Source organism: Sinocyclocheilus rhinocerous, unplaced genomic scaffold (genome assembly GCF_001515625.1).
Source record: "Sinocyclocheilus rhinocerous isolate Xijiao unplaced genomic scaffold, SAMN03320098_v1.1 scaffold3206, whole genome shotgun sequence".
NCBI classification, from domain to species: Eukaryota; Metazoa; Chordata; class Actinopteri; order Cypriniformes; family Cyprinidae; genus Sinocyclocheilus; species Sinocyclocheilus rhinocerous.
Window position 1 is genome coordinate 69,622 of NW_015626039.1, and position 13,150 is coordinate 82,771.

The 13,150-nt window shown below is 35.6% G+C and overlaps 1 protein-coding gene across 5 annotated transcripts in view; it reads left to right on the forward strand.

The window, feature by feature from the left end:
* The first annotated feature begins 258 nt into the window (after nt 1-258).
* Nucleotides 259-13,150, forward strand: part of LOC107709257 (protein SON-like) — an 18,416-nt gene continuing 5,524 nt past the window's right edge. Inside the window, exons 1-10 of one of the 5 annotated variants that reach the window (XR_001636475.1) lie at nt 259-444; nt 1,942-2,024; nt 2,106-2,277; nt 3,185-4,797; nt 6,100-6,482; nt 6,558-6,689; nt 8,038-8,256; nt 8,340-8,450; nt 9,725-9,841; nt 12,046-12,137. Coding sequence is in view for 4 of the 5 variants with exons in the window: in XM_016513707.1 (XP_016369193.1) it covers nt 362-444; nt 1,942-2,024; nt 2,106-2,277; nt 3,185-4,797; nt 6,100-6,482; nt 6,558-6,689; nt 8,038-8,256; nt 8,340-8,450; nt 9,725-9,841; nt 12,046-12,060 (2,928 nt within the window). In the remaining variant the exon portion in view is untranslated. Of the gene's footprint in view, nt 445-1,941; nt 2,025-2,105; nt 2,278-3,184; nt 4,798-6,099; nt 6,483-6,557; nt 6,690-8,037; nt 8,257-8,339; nt 8,451-9,724; nt 9,842-10,487; nt 10,799-12,045; nt 12,374-13,150 lie in introns of those variants that run through there. The other 4 variants (XM_016513707.1, XM_016513720.1, XM_016513729.1 and 1 more) reach the window with 4 other exon arrangements.

The following is a 13,150-nucleotide window of genomic DNA, read 5'->3' on the forward strand; positions in this document are numbered from 1 at the left end:
ATTGTCACAGCACTTAGATATTATTGCCCTTTTGTTGGTTTTGCTTGCTTCTATTGTCCTCATTTGTAAGTCGCTTTGGATAAAAGTGTCTGCAAAATGACTAAATGTATGTATATATATATATATATATGTGTGTGTGTGTGTGTATATATATATATACACACACACACACGAGAGGGAACGGGTAACACAAAGCGGCTACAGTTATTTTTGTTATAAGCGGTTTAACTGTACAATACAATAGATCTTTACATTTTGAACGTGCCGCCTTCCTGCCGTTGTCATTCGCTGTGTTGACCGGAGGAAGTAGACGCTACTGAGGCATTCTGGGATACTGGCGGACCCAACAACTCCTAGTGTGATGGCGACCAATATAGAGCAGATTTTCAGGGATTTTGTAATGAACAAGATTAAAGAAATCGAAGATGAAACTCAAGAAAACAGGTAAAATGTCCGATCTTTTACTTGTGTCTTAGGAGTTCGTGTTTTATCAGTATATCAGTTGTAGTTTTATTAGTTTTAGCCGGCTAGCTAAACATTAGTTAGCTGTAATCATCAGTGTATACCAGGGGTGCCCAAACTCGGTCCTGGAGGGCCGGTGTCCTGCAGAGTTTAGCTCCAACGTGCCTCAACACACCTGCTGGTAAGTTTCTAGTATGCCTAAAAGAGCTTGATTAGCTGGTTCAGGTGTGTTTAATTGGGGTTGGAGCTAAACTCTGCAGGACACCGGCCCTCCAGGACCGAGTTTGGGCACCCATGGTGTATACGGTCGAAACGGTTTACGATTGTGTTGTGACTGAATTGTGTGTGTGTGTGTGTGTTTTAGCTTTCATTGTTTGCGGCCATGTGTTAATTGCTATGCAGCAAATACTGTCTTTACTTTTCCTTACAGGTATATATTGATAATTACATGTTTACTCCAATTTACATTAAAAAAAAAAAAATACTATGGTATTGCCATGGTGCTTTTTGTCAGTATAATTAATGCAGTAGGTACAGAATACAAGAGGTAAACATTTACAAACATACTCTTGAAAGGTTACCAATGGTAAACTAGGGTTCCACTATAATTATTTCATATAACGTTAGATTTATGACGTCATGACATTTACAGATTCAAATTGTTCATTCTTCATATGTACCTTGTGTTCAGACCGGTAGACAGTTTACAGTGCTAACAATACTGTTGGCAAGCAGTGACAGAAATGTTTTGTATTGTAATGTTATACTTAATTTGGAACTATTTTAAAACAAATGTATGTCTATTTAAACATCCTTATATGAGCCCATATTTATTAAAAGACTACTAATATACATTAGATCCTGATGTACTTCTAGTTATTTGTCATCACAACCACATGACATAAAGGCACATTTTTCTGTAAATCTGCGTTAAAGGGATAGTTCACCCAAAATTGAAAATGTTCTCAACATTTACTCACCCTCATGACCCAAACCTGTATGAGTTTCTTTCTTCTGTTGAACACAAAATCAGATATTCTGAAGAATGTGGGTAACCAAACAGTTGATGGTAGCCATTGACTTCCATAGTGTGGAACTTCCATAGTATGGAGAAAGAAAAAAAAACCATGGAAGTCAATGACTTCTGTAAATTATTTGAATAAGTTTATACAAATAAAAATGTCTCGACTTGGTTAGCACTTTAGTTTCTATTGTAGATTTTGGTTAAGTGTCTGGACACAAAATAATCAATATAAAGAACAACAAGGGTTTAAGTGTGTTAAATTAAAGATCACTAGGAAACACTTAGTAAACATCAGATCTGTTGTGGTTTCCTGGTATTCCTAAAAGGAAGAGATTACTTTGAATTCTGTTGAATTGTACATTGTGGATGATGGACACATGGTAGGAATTTCACTCAGGAAATCAACAAAGACAAAGTCTTATTTTAAATGAGTGATGCAGTGTTTTTCCATTCAGTGTGAAAGATGAGCCACAGTCTGATCCTGTAACGGAGACCAGAGAAGATGGACTTAAGGAAGAAAAAATGAACACACCAACAGGTTAGTCATCAATACATCTACATTCTTTGTATTTTCTGATATATATATTCTGTCCTTAATATGTTTTTGTCTTCATGGCAGATGAAGTCATGCAAACTGACCTCCAAGATAACCATGGTAAAGAGGACACCATCACTAAACACAGAAAAAGTAAAAAGCACAAAAAACACAAAAGTAAAAAGAAGAGAAAGAAACGCAAAGAAGGAAAAGACAGCAGCTCAGACACGGAGTCTGACAAAGAGATTCAAGAAAGGTGCAACACAGTTCTTTGTACTTACAAACGACAAATAATAATTGTATTAACAGCCCTCTACGAACACCTTGGCAATTGAATCGCCATTGGCTAGTGCATTTTTTTGTTTACTCGCCAGACTGATAAATATATACATACATACATACATATACACACATACACACACACACACATACATACATATACACACATACACATATACATACACACATATACACACAAACATATACATACACACATATACACACACACACATATACACACACACACACATATACACACATATACACACACACACACACATATACACACACACACACATATACACACATACACATACATATACATACACACATACACATAAATATACACATACACACACATATATATATATATACACATATATACATATACATATATAAACATCAGTCAGTCAAGCATTATAATATGATAATCAATGTTATTTAATGATAGAACTTTTGTAATTAGAATTAAAACTTGATAACCATGTATGAATGCATATTAGTCATTTTAACTGAACTTCGGACTGGTGGTGGTCGCATATGCGAGTGATTTACTCGCAATGTAGAGGGTTGATTAATCACCTTGGATTGACGATACGTCGTGTTTTAGAAGTTAGATTTACAAAATGTGAAAACTTTAGATTTACAATGTGTCAATAGTTTATTGGGTAAAAGTCTTTATTCTTAACATTTGATCATATGTATCGTCGGATCAAGCACCCAATGGTTTCTCAAATGGTTTAAAAAAATCGGGACTATTCAAATGAATTAAAAATGAAAGTAATTAATCTCAGTGGGTTTGATTTTAATTTAATTTGGACTCTGTGGTTGTTTGCAAAGTCTTAATTCCTAATGTGCTTTTTTTCTTGTGTTTGTGTTTAAAGTGGAAAGAAAAAGAAGAGAAAGAAAAAGAAAAAAAGCAAAGATGCAGACAAAGCGAAGAGATCTGGCTCACGGTCCGAAAGCTCTTCAGCATCTGGTTCTGAATTGGAGTCTGAATCGAAACCTTCTAATGAAAATACAAAGTCCTCTTCAGCAGATAAGACTTCAAAGTCTGAGTTCAAAAACACATCTGGTGTTGGTAAACCTCAGGAGTTGCCTGACATTATTCCCAAGATGGAAAATTCGGTCCACAAAAGCACAGAAAAGGAAAGGACCAAGGAAAAGAAAAGAAGTTCTAGCAGGACATCTAAAAGTAAAGAGAGCTCCAGAGGAAGACGAACCAGATCAAGATCACCCAGACGGAAGTCAGAACACAGGTCAAGATCCCCAAAACCAAAACGGCAATCAAAGTCAACCTCCCGCTCTAGAAATAGCTCCAGAAAGAGGTCTCATCAACAGAGAGAGAGAAGTAGATCGAGGTCAAAGAGACACAACAGTCGGTCCAGATCTCATTCTGTCAGAAGAGACAAACATTCAAGATCCAGGTCACACTCCAGGCGAACTAGATCAAGGTCTGTTGTTATCTCAAGGAAAAACAGAAGGTCCACATCAAAATGTAGGTCTCGCTCGCCACGGCATAGACGCCATTCAAGGAGTAAGTCTCGATCCAGAACAAAGCCTTCAAAATCAAGGTCCATTTCGAAGTCAAGGTCTGATCTGAAACTGGAAACCGAATCAATTAAGAATAATATAGATCCAGCAGTGGACAATAGTAAAAGTTGTGAAACGCAAACAAATGTTTCTCAAAACACAACTGAGAATGGAAAAGATCCAACAGTGGCTGTGAAATCTGACACCAAGTTGTCTGAAACTGCATCCAACATCTCAAATTCTGGTTTCAGTGCAGTTAGTGTCAAAGGATCTTGGCGACCAATTCCCTTCTTGGCAGAGCCATCTGAGACCATGTCTTCACAAAAGTGCATTACACCAGAGGTGCCTTTGGAAGTGACAAATTTATCTGAAGAACCTTCAACATTCTCAACTGTTACGCCAAAAGATTCAGAGTGTGCTGCCAGTCCTGAGAAGAAAGAAACCAACGCAAATCCAACAACCAGTGGAGAAACATCAGTCGAGAAGAACTCAATGTCACCATCCCGATCTCCCAGTCAAAAAATATCCTCAAGATCCAAAGTAGCTGCACGATCCAGATCAAAGTCATCATCAAAAAAAAGAAAGTCCAGGTCGTCTTCACGGAAGTCTCGATCACCCTCTGGAAGAAAATCGCAAAAGTCTAGAACAAGGAGCAAACGCTCAAAATCGAGGTCGCCTAAAAACAAAAGATCGAGATCTCGTTCACAAAGCCGTCGAAGGAAATCTCGAACTCCAGACAGAAGCAGACGGTCGAAATCGAGAAAGAGGTCAGGCTCGCGTTCGAGGAGAAGATCCCGATCTGGCTCACGTTGGAGAAGAGGTTTCGGAAGCCGAACGCTAAATCAGCGGGACAGATGGAAACGAGAACCCAGTCGCTCTCCGGTCCTCATTCTCCGTAAGAAAAGATCGGCATCCGGAACTCAACGTAGCACCAGCAAGACGCCTCCACGTCTTACAGAACTTGGTATGAAGAAACTTTGAAATTATTTCCTTTGCTTTTACAGTAGCGGTCGAAAATTAAATTCAAAGAACCCTTTTCTATTGTTATATATTTAAAAATGTAATTTATTCCTGTGATCAAAGCTGAAATTTCAGCATCATTACTCCAGTTTTCAGTGTCACATGGTCCTTCATTCTAATATGCTGATTTGCTACTTAAGAAACATTTCTGATTATTATCAATGTTGTAAACGGTTGCGCTGCTTTCATTTCATTTAATTTCATTTTTCAGGATTCTTTGAATAGAAAGTTCAAAAGAACAGCATTTATTTGAAATGCTGAAAATTCAGCTTTGCGTCACAGGAATAAATTACATTTTAAAATATGAAAGGGATAATCAATGGCTAGCCGTGCATTAAAGGATTTTAATGCACAATGTGGAGGCAAAGAACCACCCGACACGCATTAAAATCCTTTAATGCACGGCTGGCCGTTGATTATCCCGCTTATTCCATGGTCATTTGCCAAGTTATAGACAAGTTAAAACTTTTATTGTTCTTTGCAGCGCAATATTTGACCGAATAGGTAAAAATGACAGTTATTTTCGACAGTTACGGCTCGTTAGCGCTAGCATTCTGCCAGCTTCAAATCAGACAGAGATGAAATAGTGCCGTAAGACCACATTTATTTGAATGAATTATAGCATGCATTTCAATTAATTATCGATCGAGAGAGAGAGATGACAGTTGTGTGTCAGTTACCTGCTTGCTGCATCTGCGCGTCTCTACAAACAATTACTTCTAAAACAGTGATTTTATCACCTCGTTGCTGGGGAATATAATGTAGCGATCTAGTATCTTATCTTTTGTTTTATTAATAAAAATCGAGGGGAAGCGTTGACAACAAGTTTGTGTCTGTGCAGCACAATCTGTGATCTCCGACCTCTCTCTCTCTCTCTCTCTCCGTGTGTGTGTGAGCGAGTGATGCGTGTTGGTTAGTGTGCATCAATTAAAGCGGCGCATTAATATAGAACAGTGATTAAACTGACTTGGAACTACCTGTGCATTAAACGGTTTTACTGCATACCTGCCAGCCAATCAGAATCCAGTATTCAGACAGACCATGGAATAAATTCAAATAGAAGACAGTCATTTTAAATTTTAATATTTCATTATTTTGTTTTTATTATATTTTTGATAAAATAAATGCAGCCTTGATGAGCACAAGAGGCTTCTTTCAAAAACATTAAAAATCTTAATTATTACAAACATTTGCCCAGTAGTGTATGGTGCATTGGTCTTCTCTTAATCTTGTTTTTTTTTCCCAGATAAAGAGCAGTTGCTGGAAATAGCTAAGGCTAATGCTGCAGCTATGTGTGCCAAGGCCGGCGTGCCAATCCCGGAGAGCCTCAGGCCCAAAGCTATTCTTCAAATTGCCTTGCCAACCCCAAATTCCACATCCTTGTCTTTATCCTTGCCAATGATGTCAAACATGACAATGAACGCTGCTATGGCTAGTATGACTGCCGCCACCATGACCGCTGCTTTGTCCAGCATGGGTGCTTTGGCTTCCTTGCCACAAATGGCACCATTACCCACAATCGTCAACAAGCCACCTTCTTCAACCACACAGAATCTCGCCAGTATTGAAGAAGCCAAAAAGAAAGTAACAAAACAGGCAAACAGCTTCAGTATTAAAGAGCTAACAGAGGTAAGGGTTGTGCCTGTGCTTGCACTTTGGTGTTTCTTGATCTGCATTGAATCAACACTTTATTTAACCTTTCAGAGATGCAAAAAGATAACCGAGAGTAAGGAAGAGATGGCCATCGCAAAACCACATGTGTCAGATGATGAAGAAGATGAAAGGCTATTTGGAGCTTCCCTTAAGGAGAATAAGGGCATCGCATTCAGTCTCAGTGTAAGTGTCTCACTTTTTCGCTTCACTGTTATATCACAGTTCATACTTGAGTTTAGGGATTTGGTTAAATCATATGTGACCCTGGACCACAAAACCAGTCATAAGGGTCAATTTTTTTTAATGAAGTTCTTAGCAATGCATATTACTAATCAAAAATTAAGTTTTGATATATTTACGGTAGGAAATTTAAAAAATATCTTCATGGAACATGATCTTTACTTAATATCCTAATGATTTTTGGCATAAAAGAAAAATCAATCATTTTGACCCATACAATATATTTTTGGCTATTGCTAAAAATATACCCCAGCGACTTTTTTGTTTTGTGGTCCAGGGTCACATATTACAGTTCAGAGTGTATTAAACTTGGCACGCGCTGTTTGTGTTATAAACATGAATTTTACCTTGAATTATACAGCTTGTTGAGGTAGGCTTTTACTTTTCTAAAGCCTCTTTCACACAGAGATTCTGGAAAATACACGGATAATGTGTCCCGTGTTTTATCCCAGGATCGTTTGATTTTGTCACTCGATAATGTGCATCATCACTACGACACACCCTTTACAGCACTGGTCCTGCCTTTTGTTCACACAGGGCGCATTCTGGGACTGATCCTGGCAATTTTACTAGGTCCCCATCCCGGGATCAGTCCCGGGACGTGTTTGCGTTCACACAGAAGGCACTCTGACAGTTAACGCGCTGTTAAAAAACACAAATTATATATAATTTTTTAGTGTTGTAAATTTTCTGTATTTAGACAGTATAGAATTGTAATAGTTTCTGTTAAACATTAATTTGATCTAAGATTATGCAGCTTGTTGGGGTAGGCTTTTACTTTTCTGATTTAAAAAAAAAAAAATTTTTATTGGTCGACATTGGATATTTAATTATGCATGTCAGTAACTTTTAATTTAGATTACCTTTACCATCATCTGACATTAAAAGTAAATCTTACTTAGAGTAAGAAAAATACTAACAACACCAGCAAATTATACAATTAGCATACTGTATATTATAATGCTGTGATGCCTAAATTCACTTGTATTATTTAAAATGACTTAATTTAGTTTTTGTGTTTTCAAAAAGTGCTTTATCAGTATTGATTGATATTGAATATTTAAATGTGCATGCTGTTTTCTGCTGTTTTTTTAAATATATAGATTGAGCAAAAATAATCCAATAATTTAATAACACTATTAAATGTATTTGATTAAAATGATAAACTTGTTTAATTTTTTATTTATTTAGACAATATATAGTATAGAATTATAATATTAGCCAGAATTTTCATATTGTTGTGTCCTTATTTTACAGTAACCGTGTTCCCATACGCCCTCTTTTCCTTCAGAACACCTCAGTAAAGCCATCCGTCCGAACCGAAACGGTCTTTGCTAAGGAGTTCCCGGTGTCTTCCGGCTCCCAGCACAGGAAGAAAGAGGCTGATGGTGCATATGGAGAATGGGTGCCGGTCGAAAAGAAAACAGAAAAGCCATCTGCATCGGGTTCTTCTGGGACTGAGGAAACTAGCAAGAACAATGATAGTGTCTTTCCTGAAGCACCTTCTCAGGTAAGTGTTTAACTTCTGAAATCAAATTAATCTCAAATAAGCCTTGTGTTCAGCTTGTATAAGCTCTTGTCTTTTGTTTCTAGCCCGTGGACATCACGTTGGCTGTCAGTGAGAGAGCGGTCGCCCAGAAGAAACTGGCAGAAAACCCTTTTGACATCAATGCCATGTGCATGCTGAATCGGGCTCAGGAGCAAGTACGTTTCCTCATTTGGACATTGGGTTTGAGAAAGGCATCTTGGTCCATAAATCACAGAAAGTTTCACAGAAAAATCTAATTTTTGAGCTACTAGTATGAGTGTAACAGTATTGTTACTGTAAACCAAAACTTTCAAAAAGTTTTTTTTTGTTGTTTTTTTGGTGATTGGAAATAAAACTGAAATAAAATAAAATGTAAATATCAGATGAAAAACGTGAAGTACTAAGTATTAAAACGTCTAAAACTAGAAGTTTTGTTCTAAAACTTAAAAATATATATATTTTAATTTTAATTTAAAAACTAATAAAAATGACAAAAGCTCATAATGAAATGACTAACCTAAAATTTAAATTAAAACTGAAAATATAAAAATAGAGGCTCTTTGAAAATATTTCCAAATATAATAGTATTAAAATAAAATTAGGTGTAAATATTAGATGAAAACTTAACCGAAAATATTGCCTAAATATGTTTGTTGAAGTACTGAAAATGACTAAAACTGAACTAAAAAAATAAAGCTATAATATAAATATAAAAAAAACTAATACAAATGACAAAATCACATAACAAAATGACTAAAATTACACTAAAAAATGAAAATATAAAAATAAAGGGTCATTCAAAATGTTAATAAGTGCTATAATAGTATTTAATAATAATAGAAAACATAAATGTTAGATGGAAAAATTGAAATGTTGCTCTGACTAAATTAAATAATATTGTTAAAGTACTAAAATTACTAAAACTTAAACTCAAAAATAAAAAAGCTATATAGAAAGATTAAAAAAATAAAAATGACAAAAGCACAAAACAAAAAAACTAAAATGAAAACTGAAAATATAAAAATAAAGGTTCATTCAAAATATTCCTAAATACTATATTAGCATTTAAATAATATAAAACAAATATTAGATTAACTAAATAAGTATTGACATACTAAAATGACTAAAAATGAAATAAAAATAAAGGTATATATGAAATAAAAATGACAAGCACATAATGAAATTACTAATACTTCAAGTAAAATAAAAGTGGAGAATATAAAAATAAAAACTAATTTGGATATTAATAAATACTATAAAAGTATATAAATAATACTAAAATAACACCGAAGTGTAGTGCTCTCAGATCCATTTAACATGTTTTGTCACATTTCCCCCACAATCAGTGCAGAAAATATGAACTGCATGAATTCTGCACTAGCCTAGGTTTGAGACTCTGTTTCCATATTTCATGATTTTATAGCTCACATCTGGTAATTCATGTTCACAGGTTGATGCATGGGCCCAATCCAACACGATTCCCGGCCTTTTCACAGGCTCAACAGGTGCTCAAGTGCTCTCATCTGATGAGCTCTCAAACAGCGGCCCGCAAGCGTGGATTAAGAAGGTAAAGCCATGAGTCGACGGCATCACTCATACAATGATGTCAGACATATATTGTGCTTGATGGTTTGTGTTTTGCATCACACACGTGTGTTAAATTCCCTAGAATCAAAGTACACATCATTTCCTCATGCACGTTGGCAAAGTACAGTCAGACCCTTTTGACTTATTGTGCTTAATTTAGATTTACACTCTTCTGACATAAGCTCACGTGGCCCATGGAGGGTAAAATAGATCCTGAAACTCTCAAAATACCCATCATCCCCTCTTATAAAATGTCATATACGGAAGAATTGTCATCTGTGATTACTTTGCCAATTGGTGTACCCAACTTCGTTGATCAGACCGCAGTCCAGTCAGTCGCACAATGATAGTCTGCTTTTTATGTAATAAGCATTGATTTTGCACTGAAGATGACCTCAATGTATCCATGGAAATTATCTTGCCAAAAGACAGCTCAGAGCTGTGTTTACTGACGTCATTATGCTTTTTCAGCTGGAAGAAAGAGAAACGGCTTCCCCTTGTAAGTGCAAATATTTGCCCGCATCACAATGTTTTGAGGTTCTCTGATTAAACCCACCAGCAGTTGATACGGGTACACCACTTGTGCACGGTCATGCAGATATTTTATATCTGAAATTCTGTCGTAGCAGATGCATTGATGGATGGGCAGTGCACCTCACTATACTCCTCTAAAAGTGTCTTTTGAGAGAGGGGAGGAAGGAAGAGGATTTGAAGTAAGTTTCTCCACCCCTCCTCTGAATGACCAATGAGTAGAGGCATTCACATCAGGATCCGAAATTGGATTGGAAGAGCCACTTTTGGAAAATAGCCAATGTATGCACACCTGTGACCACACTTTTACACCATTAACAGCCTACAGTTAGATTAATGAACTGTAGTAATGTACACTATTGTTCAAAAAGTTGGGGTCGGGTTTAAAAGAAATCTCTTCTGCTCACCAAGAAATATTTATTTGATCAAAAATACAGTAGAAATTGTGAAATGATAAACTAATAAAAATGGCAGTAGCACATAACAAAATTACTACAACTTAACCTAAAATTGAAAACTGGAAATATATGAAAATAATGGCTCATTTAAAATATTTATAAGTAATAATAGTGTTAAAATAATATAAAATGTAAATAATACATTTTATATCTTTTACATTTTATAAACGTAAAAATTAGAAATGTTGCCTTTACAACATGATGTAGTGGTAAAACTAAAACTGAAATAAATCTATAATACAAATACAACTTTGATCCTTCAGAAATCATTCTAATATGCTGATTTGTTGCATAAGAAACATTTCTGATTATTTTCTGTTGTATTTGTGCTGCTTCATATTTTTTGTGGAAACGGTAATACATTTAATTTTTCATGATTGTTTAATCAATAGAAAGTTCAAAAGAACAGCATTTATTTGGAATAGAAATCCTTTGTAATATAGATGTCTGTCACTTTTGATCAAATGAATGTGTCCTTGCTGAATAAAATTTTATGTACTGACCCCAACAGTAGTGAAGTTATTCATTGAAAATTGGTGTATTATATTGATGTTTCTGTCACGTTATTAAAGCAATAAATCACTTGAAGTTGTATGTTATAGTTATTCTATGAGTTTTAAATGTACACAACACCTTTCAATCAATATGTACAAGTGTGATTTTAGCAGAGAGACTCATTTTCCTGAAGGCTTTGGATGCTGACCGCTGTGTAATGCAAACCTTTACATTAAGACACGATAATCCCAGTTTTTATTTAGACTTGGGATGCTAAATAAATGCTAGCAAAATACCTTGGTCCCTATTAAAAAAGACCAAAGCATTCACACAACCAAATGCCTCAGGGCAGTGTTTCCAAAATGGCCAACTTTGCCTAGATACGAGTCTCAATGAATCCTGGGATAGGTTTGGAGCTAACTCTTGACTTAAGAGCGGGATCCAAAATGTTCAAATGATATCAAAGGTTGTATCTGATTCCCGGTCTTTTGTCTAAAAATGACTGCTGCGTCAAAAGAGCCTGTTCATGCACTAACTGCAATCAAAACAATGTTTGATCCTCTTGGGATTTGGCATCCAGTGGGTACAAGGTTGAAGCTCATTGGTGGGGTTGGTGGGTTTGGGACACGGATGGACGAGGGGTGGGGGCTCACAGTTTGACCTGTGAACTCTCACCCCTCTGTATGGAAACTTGTTGCAGGGTCAGTCCTTGTAGCTGCATTGTTGCCATGGTCACAGTCAGGCAGGCCCCTTCTATTCACGTCAGATGCTCGGCCGATGATGGGGGCCTAGGTACGTACGTCCTCCAGCACCCTTCCTTCTATTCATGTGGATTTGTGTGTGAACTGATTTATTTCTGCCATGTCCTCCTGTTTGTTTACAATGAACCGACTCAGAGCCTGAGATCTGTTCAGGATGGTATTATTGATGCTTTGCCTGTTGAAGGCTCGCACCTTAAATTACTCGTGTTATGTAAAAAATGCACTGCCGCTCAAAAGTTTGGAATTATGTTTGATGTTTTTGAAAGTCTTTGCTCACCAAGGCTGCATTTATTTGATCAAAAAATACAGTAAAAATTGTGAAATAATATTCCAATTTAGAATAGTTTTCTATTTGAATGTATATATTTTAAAATGTATTTTATTCCTGTGATGCAACGCTGAATTTTCAGCATCATTACTTCAGTCTTCAGTGTCGCATCATCTTTCAGAAATCATTTTAATATGCTAATTTGCGGATTAAGATCATTTTTGATTATTATCAGTGTTGAAAACAGTTGTGCTGCTTCATATTTTTGTGGAAACCATGATACATTTTATTTTTCAAGATTCTTTGATGAATAGAAAGTTCAATAGAACAGCATTTCTGTGAAATAGAAATCTTTTGTAACAACATAAATGTATTCACTGTCAATTTTGATCAGTTGGCTGTGTCCATTGTTTTTTTTTTTTAATTCATAAAAATATAAAGCAGCACGATTGTTCTCAATATTGATATTACATTATAAGAATTGTTTCCTGAACAGCACATTAGCATATAAGAATGATTTCTGAAGGATCATGTGACACTGAAGACTACAGGAAATTCAGCTTTGCATCACAGAAATAAATGAAATTTTTAATTATATTCAAATAGAAAACTTTTTTTATTGTAACAATATTTCACAATATTACTATTTTTACTGTATTTTTGATCAAATAAATGCAGCATTGGTGAGCAGAAGAGACTTCTTTCAAAAACATTAAAAAATCATAATTACCCCAAACTTCTGATCGATAGTGTTACATAAATATATATATATATAT